This window comes from Hippoglossus hippoglossus, chromosome 1, assembly GCF_009819705.1.
Source record: "Hippoglossus hippoglossus isolate fHipHip1 chromosome 1, fHipHip1.pri, whole genome shotgun sequence".
Classification (NCBI taxonomy): Eukaryota; Metazoa; Chordata; class Actinopteri; order Pleuronectiformes; family Pleuronectidae; genus Hippoglossus; species Hippoglossus hippoglossus.
Genome location: NC_047151.1, coordinates 20840487 through 20859311, shown reverse-complemented (window position 1 = coordinate 20859311; position 18825 = coordinate 20840487). Strand labels below are relative to the sequence as shown.

At 41.8% G+C, this 18825-nt stretch overlaps 1 protein-coding gene across 16 annotated transcripts in view; it reads left to right on the top strand.

The window, feature by feature from the left end:
• Positions 1 to 18825, top strand: part of inpp4b (inositol polyphosphate-4-phosphatase type II B) — a 196569-nt gene that overhangs the window by 125412 nt on the left and 52332 nt on the right. For all 16 annotated transcript variants that reach the window (XR_004614566.1, XM_034591944.1, XM_034591933.1 and 13 more), the window contains one exon: positions 16739 to 16850. Coding sequence is in view for 15 of the 16 variants with exons in the window: in XM_034591944.1 (XP_034447835.1) it covers positions 16739 to 16850 (112 nt within the window). In the remaining variant the exon portion in view is untranslated. The remainder of the gene's footprint in view (positions 1 to 16738; positions 16851 to 18825) is intronic.

Below are 18825 nucleotides of genomic sequence, written 5' to 3'. Positions count from 1 at the left end.
ACAGGACCAAACGGCTCACGAGGTGCTACAGACCCTCTCCAGCATCCAGACCGACGCAGCACAGACACACATGCCTGAATAAAACACAGACACAACCTTAAAACCAAAAAAAAAGGCTAGTTGGAGAATTGAGTTGTTTCTTTGAAGTCTGGTCCTTTCAAAATCAAAGATCAGACATCTGAATTAAAAGGAATTATTGATGATATGTTTGGTCAAAGCACAAATACAGTCCAGGTTTACCTGATAGTGTTTTTGTTATCCACCTATAAAAAATGTCTAAAACAATTCATAAGAACTATATTTTTCATGTGTTATTTAAAGACTGCTGTCCCTGTGAATCTCTGAGTAAAGATGCAAGGGAATTCAATCAAGATTGGAAGCTGGATGCTGAATAGAAGGAATTTATCCCTACTTGTGTCCTGATTGAGATGAAAAGTCCGAACAGAAGATAAGCACTTAAAACTGAAGTCATCTCAAAGGAAATTGGTTGGCAGTGAGGTCACTGTGTCATCTGAGGGCAGGTTTAAAATAGCTGCCGAAGGTGACGATATATATCTATATGCAGACGTGTACAGGCCCGCATGGCTCTTTGTGTCGAAAATACACTTGTGTCCTTAGTGTTCTCTTGCCTGGGGGTATAAGTTTAGGTTATTTTGTTAGGCACTGCAACAAGCTGTTAACACACTATCAACAAATCTATACAGTTGTGGAGTTTTCTCTTTCTATGCATTCAGACCATATGGAGCATCATTCTCATGCCTTTGAATTACAGTCAAATATTTACACTTTTAGCTTTGTTTCAGTCTCCACCAAATCCTGAGCAAAATATGTGGCTCTAACAGCTAAATGGTTCCACTATGTTCACCAGTTGTGTTGCTTTAAGACATGTACTGACTATGACGGTTGATTTGGACATTTTCGAGACTTTTTTCTGCTAGTTTTGGAGTCAAATGTATGAGAGAGCTTATTGTAAGAACACAGCAGGATTCAAGAGCTGTTTGGTGATCGGCTGGGTAGTCTACAGTTGGTGTATAAGCTTATGTGTGCAAAATGTGGCAAAACGAGCTGAAAGATGCTAAACTGCTCCACAGAGCTGATAAGGATTGCTATTATCTGCGGGGCTGTCACAATGACCGAAATTATATTTAAAATATGACTAGTGCACCTTTTAACCTTAGTCCTGTATTGTTATTTAATATTGAAAGATAAAGCTGTGGTATCTGTGATCGCTGTTAATCCTCTTCCGCACCAAATACGCAGTCACACTATAGGCCTGGGAACAGTGACCTCAGTGCGGATTTTCCCTGGAACCTGCAGAGAGCTTGTAGTAAATCTCTCTGTGGTTATGTGTTATATGGACTTGGACTCCTTGCCTGAATCCCCTGTGACCATCACTCACACTGAATGAAGGAGCTGCTGCACCTTAGAAACGCTCCTATATCTGGGCTGAGTAATGCATCACGTAGCCATACTGAGACAGAGGAGTTTATTTACAATGAAATAAATAATCACCTTCGCAACAGGGCTCTTAATTGTCCCGCTGATTGCAAACACAGTGTAGATACATCTGGTACATGACCTGTATTATTTACTGTAGCCTCATGCTGAGTCATGGTTGCCGGGCTTGTATTTTTGTGGTACAGCCTCTGATAGCCACGTAAAAGGTGATTTAAATGACTTGATTACCTTCGGTTTATTCATGAAATGTCATTTGTTCGGGATTTCGTTGCATTTAATTGCAAACTCAAGGGAGTAAGTGAATTGCATATATTTACATGGCTATATTCTGCCTCTCTGCCAATCTCTGTGGGCATTTTTATTACTAAATAAGTAGTGAGGGGTTGTATGTGTCCCTGCAGTATAGACTTTGCCTTGCTTTGCAGACACGCACCTTCTAAATCTAGCATATTTTAAATGGGGAACCGGGAAGTGCAACATAACCCTTGTGCTACAGGAGCTGCTAAGGCACCGAGGTCTCTCAATAATGCATGTTATGTGTACACATGGGAGGAAAGATGATTATCTCCAACAGGGAAGTGAGCCTCCATCACCCAAACACAGCAGTAAATGGTGTTGTATAAATGCATCATATAAAGAACTGTGCCAATAAAGTTTACAGAGGATAGGTGTGCGTTTTTCAAATTAGTGGCACACTCTCCAGGCTTCATATTCCTCTTTCCGGCCTGCTTTGTCCCATGCACTCATCCTGTTGCACCCTCAGTCTCTCACACTGTAGTTCCCTCTCACTCCTCTTGTTATCTATAAAACTGTATGCACTCTGTACGAGAGGCACTCTATGACCCAGTTCTACAGCACAGTTTGAGATCTGATTTTGATATGAATTTGTATGCTCGCGCTGGTGTGAGTGTGTCTGTGTGCACATGTGTGTGCATCAGAGGTTTACCATCGCAGGGCTACTATTATCACACACCAGTGCCTCTGCTGCTTGGTTCCATGGCTTATTCATCCATTCCCATTGGAGAGGGCCTCACTTCACTGTCCCACCTGTGAAAGTGTAGCCTGCTATCATCATAATGCTGTTCTGCCACCACAGAGCCTCAACCTGCGCTATAGTTCCAATTCTCACAGTTTTCCACTGACCTGAAAGTCCAAAGATCAACAACTATCTGATCCACGTGTGTGCGCTTGCGTGCCTTTGTGTGTTGTGGGGACCTACTTTTCTAATGGCGACAAACTGAGAGTCCCCATGATGTCGGTTTAATCATGAATATTATGGTTAAGACGTGTGCGTGTGCGTGTATCATGCTATGGGGTCATTAGTCTTATCACACACAAACCCACATTATAGGGGTGTTTCGGGTTGGTTAGCGTTGGGTTGAGGTTCGTCATTATAGTTACTTTAAGTCAACAAAAACATTAATGGTAATAGGCATTCATTTTTTATCATGTGTTTATTATTAGTACTAATAACAATGATTGTGTGTTAATTAGATTTTGTCATTTTGTCGACAGTGTTTAAATATATAAACGTGTGTGTGTGTGTGTGTGTGTGTGTGTGTGTGTGTGTGTGTGTGTGTGTGTGTGTGTGTGTGTGTGTGTGTGTGTGTGTGTGTGTGTGTGTGTGCTCCAAATGTAAAGCAGAGTCACTAATTACACTACTCAGAGCTGTGATTCTTCTTCTCTCCCTCGTGGCAGTCACACACACACTCTTACATATGTCGCCATTTCTCACTGCACAAGTCATTAGCTGCTCATTTGAACCAGAGGAGAATTTAGTCTAGGAAAAAATGAAATAAGGAGGGTAATTGTTAAACATATAAATGTCTATATTTATGGTGCCTTCCTGTTTAATCGGTGTAGCAGTGAATAGAGAAACATATGTACTGAAGCACTCTGGGGGGTGGGGGCGGGGGGGGGGACTCAAAGGACACTTAAGGCCACAGCATTTGTGTGTAGGGCTGTTGGGAAACACTTTATCAGTGGTTTGCACATGGAGGGGAATGTTGGAAACAAGTGTGTGTTTGTGTGTGTGTGTGTGTGTGTGTGTGTGTGTGTGTGTGTGTGTGTGTGTGTGTGAGGGAGAAGGGATAGGGAAAACATCAAATAATTGCATTTAATGCAGGTGGAATGAGTTTACACGCATATTACCCTTCACGAAAACACGCACAAGGTTAACCATGCACACACATTCACATTACATAAGAACGTCCACATAGAGTTGGTGCACATACCCTACAATATACAGTACACTGTAATCTACACCATGCACATGCACACGCCATATGCGCACTGTATGTAAAAGAGGAAGAGAAATCAGTCAGCTGAGCCAAAATAAATGCACACATGGCCTCCTCATTTTCCTCCTTCACTACTAAAAATGCCTAGTTTCTGCACAGTTCCTCTGCATAATCTGTGAGATCCCTCAGGCATTAAGGCTCCTGGGTAGAATATGAAAATAGCTAATTCGGCCAATGCTGTACCGTGGCATCAAAATGCAACTTGGAGAGAAGAATGTGGAAAAAAGACACATATTCCATTGACAAGCTGCACAATTACCAGCCATGAGTTGGTAATGTAATAGTAAGAGTGTCACAAACACAGCTCTCCACTTGCCATCCATGTTAAAGAAGGTGCCAGTGCTCTGGTAAGTCAATCATTCATCAGGTTCTATTTATCTAGATCATCTCTTTGCAGTGAAAAACATATAGGTGGAAGAGATGAGAAAATGAGATGTGGTGTTGGAAGTCAAAGATGGAGGAGAGAGATTTAATAAATGTGGCCCGACATGCTGCTGAGGCATGCTAGGGGCACGGCTCATCCCTCGTCCTTGTCTAAGTGATGAGGTGATGATAATGAGGACGTAATGCAGAGAGGATAAGAGAGGGGGGATGTATGTGTCTAAAAACATGTCTCACATTTTAGGTTTTTATTTTATTTTGTATGCCATTGTCTATTTTTGCTCTGAGATTAAATTGCGGTTTTCCATCATTGAAGCTGGGGCAATGTACCAGAGCAATGCAATCTCTCCTTTTGCTCCAACTGCAATATGTGCACCAGAGAAGGTGAGGGTCATGCATAATATCCTGTCTGACTGGCTCTTTAATATCATCCTCAATGATGCTATGCAGTTTGCATGTAGGACTTAATGACTCTAAATCCAGATGTTTGTATTTCCTGCACAGTGCATTTTAATACTAATGCATTGCTTCTTAATTTTCTTTATAACCTAAATGATTGCCAGCTATAGAAAATACTGTAGCTTTAGGTCAGCGTGAAAACAGTAAAAATCGACTTGACATGACTTTTTAAATTTATATTTAGTTAAAATATAGTATATTTTATACATATAGACAGTATAGTTAAAGTTACGTATAAAATATAGTTATGGTGAGAATCTATGTTAAATAAACCACATTATGACGACAGTTCAGTTTACGGTTACAGTTGAGTTCAAGCAGAGTTCATGAAGATAAAGACGTGACAATCGTCAACTGTAAGACTCAGATTTACATTTGTAAATGCTGTCGTTCTTACTGCCTGGATATATCTTCACGGTGTGTGTAGCGCCATGACTTTAATGTGAGAGCATTGATGGTCGTTTGTGCTTTACTCTGGAACATAACCATGCGTGTCAGGGACAGGGTAACATAAACCCAGTGCAGTTTAACACACTACCATCTACACACATCTGTGTAAACACCCACATTGCGGTTAGATGGGATATTGCTGTCGGCTATCATATGCAAAAGTTGTACAAAGCATTAGATTTGCAAATACAATAAGGTTACAGCTATGCTCACTAAAAGGGCAGGCATACACAGTACGTGCGTAAGACCAGTGTATTTTTTCATTAATTCCTAAATGTTCATTATTACAAACCTGTAATATATTTAAATATCACTGTTTTTTTCCCCAGCAGTTAAAATGTTTTATGTGAAGTTTGGTGTGTAGGACAAGGTTTGTTTTAAGTACTCTGCACCCACATGTTTTCACTTATTCTGGCTCACTGCACCTCTGGTCAAGTGGACGGTGGATGGAGATGTGCGGGTAATTAAGTGTCCATTTACTCACAAGGATGATAATGGTAATTATCAAAATAATTAAACTCTCCAGTGGGGGTGTACCATAAGTGTGCAAGGGCCACTAAGTTTTATGGCTTCTGGGTAATACAAATATATATTCTTTTATATTAGGTTTGGTCTATTTTTTTATCTAAATTCAAAACTGAAACCCATAAGAACTAGTGTTGTTTTGTTCTTACAACTGTGTGGGTGAGTACAAACAGAGCTTGGCTGACGTCTCCAAGGTCTTACACATTCTACATTTTAGCACAGTTTTAATTCGCTGCAGTTTTAGTAAATTCAATATCAAGGATGAAGTAGTTCTCGAGAGTCGTGCAGCCACCAAGGAAAGCTGTAGCCGCTGTATTTGTTTTCCTTCCACTAACCTTGGGAATCCTCCGGAGTAACCAGCTCGCTGCTGTTTAGAGCGTCTCTGCAAACAAGAAGAACTTGCATCTATTCTTCTTCTGTTTGTCCAATCATGCATGCAGCATATCCAATGTGACATGTATCTTCCATTACCATAACAAGAAGCTCATATTGACTCATAGTGTTGACACTGTTTGGAGTCAACTGTGAGTCGGGCCACACTGCAGGGAAACGCGACTCGGGCACATTTCTGTTAGTTTCGTTCACCCATTATTTGGGTACCATAAAAATGGTCAGTCAGGTCTGTACAGTCAGTCTCTTTGTGTGTGTGTGTGTGTGTGTGTGTGTAAAAAAATGTGTTGTTTCAGATATTATGTGCAGACATTCACATTCCACACCACAGGAGCTTGTGGATGTGTGGCCAAATCCTCCATTTAATAGCCTTCATGTTTTTGTAATGAGGACTTACTGTGTCTGTGCAGAGTCCAAACTGAGAACATTTTAGGTCAAGGTCAAATATTTATCTTGATGCTTTATCCTAGGTATAGTATGCTGCACCATGGAGGTGTCTTACACCCTGTCCACACTAATGTGGATATTTTTCAAAACAAACTTCTTCCTCTGCATTTGATCCTCTTGTTCAAACAGGGTTTCAAGTCACTAAAACCAGGATTTTTACACACGCATACATACAGATTTTCAAAAGCTACGGTTTCTGTGTATCCACGTGTCGCGTGAGCCTTTGGGAAACAACATCACAGCTTACTTTGTGAATGCCCACGGTTGCTTTGTGTAATGAGCATGTGCCAGAAAAAGCAACAATGGGGGTTATATACCGTTTTGTTCATGTCTAGTTAGCACCGCTAGGTCCAATTACAAGTTACAGCTTAATTTACCATTACTGCTCCACATTTCAGGCATTCACAGGCATCTGCCTCGCCCAATTTCACTCGGACCACAGGCTTCTTTGCTGGTTTTTAATGGTTTGTTAATGTAGACTTTATCACTAGCCATTGGCCTGATATGCTTGTTTGAGCGTTTGTGGTTGTTTTTATGTTCTCGTCTGGACAAAAATATTTTGTAAAACAAAGGTCCTGCAGACAGAGACATTATTTGAAAAATTAGCGGTGAAAATATCAGCAGCATTGCAGAGAAGGCCTTGTTAAAGTACCATTAATGCTTTTATTTTATAGAGAGGGAGAGCGGTAACTTCACTAAAGTTATTTTCATTCGACTTTTCATGTCCAGTAAAGGTGGAAGCTAAGAGTTTCTTTCATTATTACCCTGTACATACACTATTTGCACAAAGGTGACTTTCCTGTACACCTCCATGTTAGTCTAAAATTATATTTTTCAGGGAGACATAACTTTGCATAACAGGATCCCTTTGACTTTTCAACACTGTGAGAGGGAGCCTATGCAGAATGATAACTACCTGCCTGTCTATACCGATGAGCTGCATCAGCACGGCCTTAAACTCCTCTCATTCACTGAGACGGAGACGAGAGCTCTGAGACGTCTCTCAAGACCATATCTCAAAGGCTAGTTTTGATAGCAGAGCTGGTGCTGACCTTTCTTATTATTTTATGAAAATGGCTGTGGATCCTTTGGGGGAGCTTTAGCCTGAGACCCAGCCAGTTATCGTAATCTCGAACTGCTCGCTGCACGTATTTATGTTTCAAAGCTTATTCTAGTGTTTCTCAGACTGGGCCCTTTTTTCTCATGTTTTTGGATCTAAATGATTAACAGGGACGAGAACTGTTTGGAGTTGGTCCAGTATTTAGCAAAGAAGGCTATACCTGGCAGTCTGAAAGGATGTAATACAACTGGGCATTTCTCCACATCAAAGTACATCCACACACAAGAGTCCTTGTTTTTCGGCTGTGACTGGCTCAGGCTGTTATTATTAGTGTCTGACAACTTACTGGAGATGGACAGTTTTGTCTCAGAGTGAGATCCAACAGAAAGATCCATTATAGTAAAAACCACCAAACTCTGTTGACAAAAACAGTAATTTTACAAAATGAAACAAAAATTCTAATTCTATATTTTGTTAAATTTCATTGGCAGGTTAACAGTTTTAAATTTGGCATGCTGACACTTATGCTAGTGTTCTGCTTGTATATAGACTGTATAAAAAGATGGCCCTCCTACTATCAGGAAATGAAGCCAAACGATCCCAGATACAAGGGCTGCCATCTGTGCAGGATCGATTATGGGATGGAGGAGCAGTAGCGAGGTCCTGTCGATGCACATGCACGACCAATCAGGAGTCAGTCTCAGGTGTCTATTATCCCGATTTCCTTTTTAGCGCAGAAGAGGAAAAAAAAAAATTGGGGGGCTTTTTAGTTTGGCCCAATTCACTAACATGGAGGAGGCAGGATTAGATGTCGGATGGGATGTTTTTGATTCCTTTTTGGGGAGCTGTTATGTCGTCCGTTTTATATACAGTCTATGGGTTTATCACAAAGCTGGTGAAGCTGAGTAGAATCTTCTTCTTAGTGTATTATTTTGTTCATAATGTGTCCTTGCTGGTCCGTTTTGTATGAACTGTTTATTCAGCATAGTGGCTTTTTCCAGCATTCACAGAGATGGTTGGATTTTCTGTGCGGACATATTTTTTCCAAAGGTTTTCATAAATAGGATAAAGCTGTGAGCTTTTCAGCAGACACGCAAACATTTACACCTGCTTGTTTTCAGTCCTGCTCAACATTAAAACCTGTTTCAAAATTCAGTTTTCTGATGTTTAACGTTTCATTTAATAATGTAGAGAGATTAGAAATGATTCATCCCTTCACTGTCCCATTATCTGATAATCCCCCATCAGACTCTTTATTAATTCTTGTTAATTTAAGTGATCATTTCATTTTTAAACTTTAAAAATCAATTCATTAATCTGTCCTTGTCGCTCTGTGTTAATTATTATCCTGCATTTTGTGAGGTTATCGACATTTAGCTGATTCAAATCCTCAGTTAATTGCCAAGTGGTTGTCTTGTTTTGTGCGTTCAAGGTAGAAGCAAGAAATCCCTTAACTGAGATCCTAACTACTTCAGATTGAAGACTGAAGTAGTTTTCTTCATGTGAACTATAAGGTTGTGCTCTATGGTGAAGATTTTTAATGTAGTATGGTCTTTGTTCTGCCATAATTACTCAACTGAGGGGAAAGATCACTGTTTTTGAAGAAGAGAGTGTAAAATCTGCAGCGTATTCCTGTCGATCACTATATTAATACGACCCAACTGCCGTTGTAAGGCTGCTGCATAGCTGAGGATTGAAGATGCAAATGCAAAGACGAGGCTGAGCATATTTTTAGTAAAAGTCTTGACTCCCGTGCTGCTCTATTCTGCCTCTCTTCCTCTCCGTCTTTGTTTTTTTTACCGTCATCACTAGAAACTCCCTATGGATTATGGGGTGCTGCTGAGTGTGTTAACCTACATCCCTCATTGCTTTCTGCAGACATTCACTCTCCCATTTGTGTGTGTGTGTGTGTGTGTGTGTGTGTGTGTGTGTGTGTGTGTGTGTGTGTGTGTGTGTGTGTGTGTGTGTGTGTGTGTGTGTGTGTGTGTCACCCTGTCAAACTCCCAGCAGATCCATGGCCCTCCACCCTTCCTACCATTCAATTCCTTCGCCAGTGAGAGTCAATGGAGCACAGAGCAGCTATCATTTACTGCCTACCTATGTCAACAAGCCTATACACTCACCACTAGCAATGGCAGCTCTCACACTCCATCTGCATTGCTTCAGCTCTCGCTCGCTCACACACACTTTGTGTCTTTAGCATGCCGCCTCCCTCTCAATCCCCTAATCAAAGCCGTGTAGGGACACAGATAAAGGTTTGTTTGTGCTTCCTCCCCCGAGGTCCTTAATGAAACCTGCTATTCCTTATGCCTCAGTTCTATTAGGTCTCTCAGGACGCTGACATAGATCACCCTGACACAAGCCCGTCGCAGCTTTGCAGGTAACCGTTTAGTAACAATGTAACAAGAAACAATCACCTGCCACATGGAGCAGGGAATTGTTCTCTTTGTCTTTTTCCTTCTTTCCCCATCGAGTCTCTCTTTGTGTGTCGGCCTTTGTGTGAATATGTTCCTGGTTGTGGTGAAGCCGGATGTAGACATCCTGGTCTTTTGTGTTTTTAAATGTGTTTACAAGGTCACAAGGTGCAGACACATTGATTGCATTGACCAAAAACACTCATCTATTTATCAACTAACAAGATTTTGCAAGTGCACTCGTCTGAACTGACTCTGGGGTGAAAAGAAAAATTCTAGCTTTCAGACATGAAGCAGTCTGCCCCGTTCATCAGTATTAAAGAGCAAGTAAACAGTGGAAAATGGTCTGAGTGAGTAAACAAATGTGAGTATGAGTGAGTATGGTCAAGTTTCCTCCATGGTTTAGACTTCAATGGGCTTTAGACTTTAAAGGGGAGCGCCTCACATTTTACACATCAAAGAGTGTTTATAGGTCTTGGGAAGTAACTGCCTGAAAAGAATAGAATCAAGTATTTGTGTGGTTCCAAACAGAGCTGCCGCCGAAAATCTAACAAATTGTTTCTGTTCATTTGGGCCTGAAGACAATAGGAATCTGTGGGTGTGGAGTTTTTAGTTAAGTTTGTCGACATTAAAATTGTACTTGTTGCTTCTGATGTTATGTTTTTTGAACACAATACCAGTTATATAACCGCCCCAACCTTTGCATGACTGATACAGTGTCGACACCCTTCTTGATAAACCAGGTCACTGTGTGTGCTAAACTTTGGGATGTTAAAAAATAGATTTGGCATTTTGACAATGTCAGAGCTTCACACTAAATATGAAGCTACAACCAGCAGCTGCTCAGCAAACATGAAGACCCGAAGTCCTTATTCAGGAAGTCTCTGTGCTCGACAAATATTCCCATACGGGAAACCACAAGTTTCCTTTTTTGATGTTCATAAAGTAATTTTCAGACAAAAGCTCTGTGCACGCTCCAGTGTTGTAGAAAGCTCTCGAATCTCGCCTATCCAAGTTGACATCTTCAGGACAGAGATATTTGTATTCTTCCAGTTTCTTGTCCGTCGCATGTGAGAAACATCATCAAGACGCCCACTCGCCTGCTGTAGATTTTGTGGACATTTTCTTGCTATGTCCAGAAATGGGCACATGGGCTCACTCTGACAGTTTAGTAGGGAGCTGGCAGGGAAATGTCTGGTGTTCAGTGCATGTCTGAAAGCAGCTTAATGAGCCTCAGAGATGCTGATATCCTGATTTGTTTGCTGTTGTGGCCTGTTCTTTTTTTCTTCTTATAAACTGTGCAGTATTAAAGGGCTCAGCTTCTTGACTCTCACTTTCAACAGTCCTTATGAAAACCCTTCAGTTGCTGATGCTGTTTTCATCATTTAGTGGATTTATTTTCACTTAAAGCAAACCAACAAACCAATTATTAGTGTAACGTGATGTCAGAGTCTGTACTGATGCCCCGTCTCAGGTTTCCTACACGTTTCAGTAGATTCAGTCCTAGTCCTTCCTTCTGCACATCATCTGAATAATCACAATGGATAAGAGATCCACTGATACATCCAACATATTTACCTGGAATCTTAATTTAAATCATGAGTTAGATGGTTTTACATCTGCCCAATAAATTATCAAAGTTGTGACAATAGAATTTTCAGTAAACAACAATGGTAAGATCAATTGCCTTAGGACAGAGAGAAGATTTCACTATTTATATTAATTAATCCTATAGGTATAAGAATGGCATCAATCTTCTTATCTCTCTCCAATGATGAATGTATTTTCCAGGAGTATTCATTTAAGCATTAACATTTAATTTCTTCATCATTTTCTCATTCAGCCGCTGCTCACTGCATCTCTTTGAGAAAATAAAAACATAAACCACACCGCCCGTCCTCCAGTAAGTGCCGGCCTGTCAGAATGCAGCCTACAAAGTGTTGGTTGGCTTCTTTTTTCAAGAGCAGTTCCAGGGACTAAAACCATCTGTTTGACACAGATGATAGCAGACTCTGTTTTGTCAGCCTTTTTACAGTTTGTTGGAAAATAATTATGAAGCCTGGGTGGCTGTCTGGGGGGGCGGGGGCCGGGGGGGCATCTGCTCTCTCTCCCTGTTTCAGAGTCATTGCTCTTAAAAAGACGCCCTCAGTTTTTTCAGAATCGGATCCGTGCGTCTGGAGGGTTTTTGTTGTTGTGTTGTGCAAGGTGCTGGATTGGTTTGACCCCGTACCACTGACGTGTTGATAATGTAGTATTAATTGAGTAAGTGGGGATAAAGGTCATAATACAGTACGCTCCGTGTCACTGCACCACCTGCTCTCTCCCACTCAACCGTTGCCTCCAACCACCCTCATTCAATTGTCATCGATCTGCATTCAGCTTTTCAAGGACTTCACACTGCATGTATGCCAGCCACCTTCATTGCCAGAGATCTTTAGAACAGGAATACACACACACACACACACACTTTCTCTCTCTCACACTGTACACATATGCAAAACACTTTGTATTGTGCTGCTGTAATAATAAGGACTGTTGGGAGTGGATGATGTGGGTCTGTTAAGAATGAGGGATTGTGAGTGAGTGTGTATATTACATACAGAACAGCTGCTACACATACATATGTATGTTGCATACACACACATATTACTATAGGTATTCACGTGAGTGTGAATGGTTGTTTGTCTCAATATGTTGGTCTGTGATGCACTGACGACCTGTCCAGTGTGTATCCCACCTCTCGGATTGATAAATGGAGATATCATCTAAAGTCTTTTGATAAAAACAATCTGCATGTGGTTCTGTCCCTCTGCAGTAAGAAGGGCAAAGCCTGTGGATACACAAGGAGACAATTTCATAAAGAAATAGCTTCAAATCTCATTTTCATTCCCACATCAGCGTCAGCCATGATTGTACATTTTTGGGGTTATCTGTTTTAAAAAAAATATGTTCCCCTTCTCTAGAACGCTACATCTCAGGAGCAGCTTGAGGACATTTTTTCAAAACTGACACAAACGCTCACTTGGATGTACTGATTTGAGTTTAGTGGTCAAAGTGGTAAAATGTGAAGGTCAAGAATTCATACACTAATTATGGTGAACCCTTACTTGTGCCTTCGTATTCTGCATATTACTGATGTTTTCCGGAGACTAACTGATTTTTTTAATTATGTGTTAGAGCTTGATCACACAGGTTTGTTCTGGTTAAATCAGCTTGTTTTGATTGAAAATCTGAAGCTTGTTCGACCTTTCAAAGATAGAAAGTTCTGAGCCTCCCACAAGCTTTGTTTCATTGCCAGCCAAGATACACAGGTTATTATGTATTTATTTAAGATTCTGAAAATATATATGTTTCCTACAAGTCTCTTTCATCAAGAGAAAACCAGGGCAGGATATACTTCAAGTGGTCCAGACAAGCAGGAGAGTGTGCTCAGTGTAAGGTCCCCTGGTGATTCTGGCCAGCTCTATGAACAGTGACTGCAGTGTAGTCTTATTGATTGACTCAGCCCTCCACTCGCAAAAAGTGCAATTACTGCCGAGTCATATGATTATTGTCATTCATCCCCAGTGAAAATCTGGACCGGCAGTTTCACTTGGACAGCTGGCGTTGTCCATTATTACAGTCCTGTGTCCTAACATCTGTCCTCAGTGAAAAGTAGCCAGCTCTATATTTAGCTCAGCCGTCCAGCTTTATATAGGTCAAGAATCCCATCTACACTTTCGCTGCTATACTTCAAGGCTGTCGCGTTCTTGTTGCCTGTGTAGGACCCTGGCAATTACTTTTCTCTGAACACCCCCATTCCACAGACAATGTAGAGCTTAAAGTTGATAATGTTAAATAAACTGCTGTATCTTCTGTGGGCAAAATGCAGAGCATAAACCCAAATAGTATTTTTTCCGGATCCTGCTGTGAATTTTGTAGTTTCCTAAAGTTGAAGCTAAAGCCCCTTGTGAGGGGAAAAAAGCCGGTGGTGTTTTGCATGTTTACTGTGGCTGTCATCTGTGAGGCCCCCCCCCAGAGAAAAGCGCCTGACGACCACAGTGGTGTTGCTGCTTTGAAATTTTCTGATGAACTTTCCCCACCCACAGGCTTTTAGATTCACACCTTTTGAAAAAGTATGAATTGCCCTTCGCTCGGCATTACTGTGAAAATCTCTCCTCCATTTGACAGGCAGCCAGGCGGCAGACAGAGGCCATTTTCTCGGGCCATTTTGAGTCCTTTGAGTTGTCTGACTTTGGCCATCTAACTCCCCACATCAATTACACGAGCACAGATATCACCTTTACCACTTCCACTGTGGGGACGGAGCAATCTGAGAGAGATGCTACTGACAGGAGTATTGTACAGAAGTGAGGCAGACCAGTTTGTGAAACCAAATTAAGTCCTTTCCAGACATGAGCCGCTTGAAATGCCCAGTGCCGTTTGTGCAGATATGTGCAGAGTTTGTCGCGATTCTATGAAGAACACAGCAGGAGATTGTAGGGGTTGGACGTGTTCACAATAAAACTGAAATCTGTTTCCCTTTTTAACTAAACACATTCATTCTCATTGTACTGGCTGTCAGATGTCTTTGGATAAATTATATTCATTGTTGTAGACACAACATTTCTTAAGGTGCCGAGTGTCACTGCACTTAATATTAATGTCAGTCAATCTGTAGTCATTATTTATTGAGCATTTTAACTTTTCCAGCAAAATTAAGTAAGCGTTAGCAGCTTCTACATTAAAGACTTTCCTGATCCAGTGAAAGAAATAAGGAAACGTTCCAACTTCACTATACATTTTTATTTGTAGGATCATAAGTGGACATTTTGCATAAATATGTTTGTAAAGAGAAAAGATTTTCCCTTTAGAAAAGTGGTCTCAGCCTTTTGGACCCCACTGCATGGTTCATACAGCAAAAGCCTCTAAAACCAGCAGGGTGCAGATTGTTTTTTCAAACAAATCACTCTGTATCTCCATACGTCAGAGAATGTGTTTATAAATGAGTCACTTCCTTAATAACTAATTGTTTTTTGAATTGTGCCAAATTCACAGCAGATATTTTAAGCACATTATTTTTGTCACTTTAACAAAGCCGTCAGATTAGGTGTTGTCATAAAAGAGATTCCCGGGCCAATTAGATTTTTAAAAAGATGGGCTCGCAGGCACAGAACAATCTGCAGATTTGTTTCCTTGCCAACTGCAGCAGACGGAAAGCGAGAGGGATGGTAGAGGATGGGATGTGGGGGGGGGGAGACGGGCTTCATTTTCATCCACAGCTCTCATCAAAACATTCCAAGTTAATTTGAGGTCAGTTTGTGTGCAGCCTAAAGACTCTGGAAGAAGCGTCAGAGTTTTTTAACGTCTGTCACTTTCTTTGCTTTTTGCTTTTCAGCAGAACCTGTGCAGTAAACCGTCGCCGTGGTGACGCGGCTAAATCAAATCACCTCTGCCTCCTGGAATGAGCTGGAGACGAGTTCCTCACTGACAATAATACATTCAGATTGTATTTGAATAAGTGCTGAGTTTTGATTTGGCCACAAATACGAAAAGAAATGACAATATATTTCTCCGAGGAATAAATCAATTATCCTAAAGCAGTCGCTAAAAACATCTCCTCCGTCTGTTTAACTGCAGGGTTTCATTAGTGGATTGAGGCAGAGCAATCTGAAGAGTATAGGGCCGCTGTAACCCCTAAGGTTTGCCTTGGGAGGACTATCACTGAATGTGATGCATGTTAATCTCCATTTCCTCGATTATTTGTGGGCCACTGTCGGTACACACTGATTCTTCAAAGTCAGGGTGACTTTCTTTTAGCGGGCTCCAGTCCTCTGTTGCACGGAGAAACAGAGGGGGAGACAGATGACGAGGCTGAGGAATGAGGGGGGGGACAGGAAAATGAGCGGAGGAGTAAACACTGAGACAGGTGTCTGGCAAGGGACAATGATTAGATTTATAAACCAAGCAATGATATTTTGTCTGCTTGGGGACTCCTGCAAGACATTAAGCGCTAACTGAATCTCCTAGCGTCCCACTACACGCACACTTTTCCTTTCATCTCCCTCCTCGCGCTCCCCTTCCTCCTCTCCTGTGTTTCCTCGCCTTCTCCCCTTCCTCTACTTACCACGTCTCCTTCTCTGTTTTTCCCTCGGGTAGATTTTCTTCCTCGTGGCCAACCAAGATGGATTGGTCTTGAAAGCGTCCTTTCTGCTTCGATCGCCATCTTTGCCTTTTCTCCTCCTCGGGCAGGGGTGTGTCATCCTCCCCCCCCCCCCCTCCCTCTCCAGACCATTAGCTGCCACACAACATCCAATATTTTCTCCAGCTGGAGTGGAACTGAGCACATTAGGGATGGGTCTGTTAAGGTGATCAGACTTGCTCGCGCGTTGCCCAGGGACCATTTTTCTTCATTTGAGAGTGTCTGTCTTGCTGCCAATACTATAGATTTCCTATCAGCTCCTTAATCATGGCTCCATGATTTGGAAAGTGATTGGTCTGGCTTCCTGATATGAAAACTCTAGTATAAATTCGGTGTCTGTCAGGGCACACAGGAGGCTGGTTTATTAGATGGCCATTTGAACAGTTACACGAATTGTTCCTTCCATCACCTCCATCAGGTTCCCTTCGGCGTATGCTCGGCTTTAATCTGCGCACAGACTCTTCTGCAAAATCACCACAGTGCGAGCGTGTATGTCCCAATTTCACTTTATTTTCAGCTTTATAATTTCACAACCTGCTCGAGGCTGGAAATTATCCGAGGCCCATTGAGGGGCAGTAGCCAGAGGAAACGATCATTTAAGTGAGCAGGCTTTTTTGTATTCACGAGATTAGGAGGTTAATGCCACATGTTTCTCTTTCCCTCTCCCCTTTAGGTCATCTGATGGTGTGTGTGCAGCAGGAACAGTGGTGGTGAGTCGTCTGAAGATGGGGGAGATGGAGGAGGTTGATGTGGACCACATCACCACTGACATTCCACCACAGAAGGTAAAGTACCAGGGGGACCAGACGAAGCCTGGTGCTAATGCTGGGATTAGACAGGCACTGCTCAAGTCCTCCAATGAGATTAAATTAACTGCTGTAAACCCTAATGAGGATTTACAGCATGTGTGCGCCTTATCTGTCTCGGTGAGTACATTTGTATTGTCGCGCTCTCGTATGTCGACAGGATCAAAGACAGGTCCGACCAAATTACCTTCCTGACAAACTTAACTCTGTCCCTGTTAGATTTTTTTTGTAATTCATTTGACCAAGATATTTCCTGGACGTTGTCACCGGTTGCCTTCCCTCTCCACTCTAATCTCACACAATACTTCCCGCTCAACTCGGCTCTTTAGTAACTCACATAATCAGGTGAGCGAAAAGAGGAACAAAGTGTGTGTTCTCCTGCAGAGCTTGACAGCAAACCGAGGACTGTGTCAACCGAATGGGATGCTGCTACACCAGAAATCAAGTCGTACGTACTCTGATTTCTCTCCACTTTCTTTATGGTACTAATGGAGACCGATTTGTTGAAACATTTGTGAGGCGAATGTGTGCTGTGGAGCCACTGGTAGAGTTATTAAACAGTAAAGATGGAGCTTTAATGATGTTTTTGATCCGTAAAGGAGGGAAGGTTCTGATTTTCTTTCACCACAGCAACTGCAAGGCATCATGGAGACTTGCAGCCTTTGCCTACCGTTGATTTGCTGTTGTGTGTGTTTGTGTGTTTGTGAATCACTGTCTTATATAATTGACCAACAGCTTCTACATGGCTGACTGGCTTTCAGTTCTGCCCACCCCTTTTGCTGGTTCAGGGAGGGTCCCTGCTAGGCTCCAGAGTGTCACTGACAATCTGCCCATGTTGCCTTGATGAATGTGTTGTCTTCTCTGTGTGTGTGTGTGTGTGTGTGTGTGTGTGTATGTGTGTATGTGTGCATGTCCATCTGTGTGTGTGTTTGTTATCACAGCACATTTCCCCTTGTGTGTGGTGTCTCTGTTGTGGAAGATGAGGGGAGGAAAGAGGGAAGGAATATGACAAATAGTAGGGAGGGCTGACTTGGGACACACGACGCACTTGTGGGGAAGTTCTGGTTCAGTTTACATTCGTCGTGTGCGTGTCTGTCTGTCTGAACGTACAGTGGGCGTGTGTGTTTGTGTGTCTGTTGTTCGATGGGGGGGGGGTAGGAGGCACCGGTTTCATAATTCGCTGTCATTGTTCCGGCGGCTGCTGCTCATAAATATCCCACTGACCCCTGCAAAAACAGTCAGCCGAAAGAAGAAAGAGACTCCAGTCACCTTTGATCTGATCTCTTTACATATTTGAGTCATCAAAGATCCTTCGAACACATGCTGTCCACCGCCTGCAATTAAAATGGGACTCCTTTCACAGCTGTGGCCCTCGGCTCATTGTTCATACTTTTCATTATCACAGACTTAACGTGAATTTCCCGATGCTGCAGTGTCTGTTTGTTCTGTTTAACGGTCACATTTAGTTTTGACTTTGTGTGTGAGTAATGCTGTTGGTTGGACGTCTGTTTTATTAAGCATTAGTGTTTCAAGCAGTTATTAAAAAACATTTCTGGGGACACTTACTTGACTAAAAGGACACAATACAAGAATGATGCTGTTTCTTTATTACTGTGTCTTCTAATATGCAGCATTAGCCTGAGTTTTTTTTTGTTGATGCAGTATCATGGACGCAGCCAGCTTGTGCATAATTAAAACATTCTCATTTTAAAACGAGCCTGCTGGAAGCATTAAAAAGTCAAACTGAAGCTAATATTATCTTCCTTAGCCGGCTACTGCTGATGAAATCTGCTGGTGACAGTTCTTTCAAGGGGGCAGAGTGTTGCCGGTTTGAAGTGAGAAGTCTGCTTATAACTATCTCCATGTGAATTTAAGGCCATGTTTTAAAATTATTTTAAAAGAATTTAGAGTGAAAAATCTGCCACTTGCTGTTTACAATCACAATCATATGTGG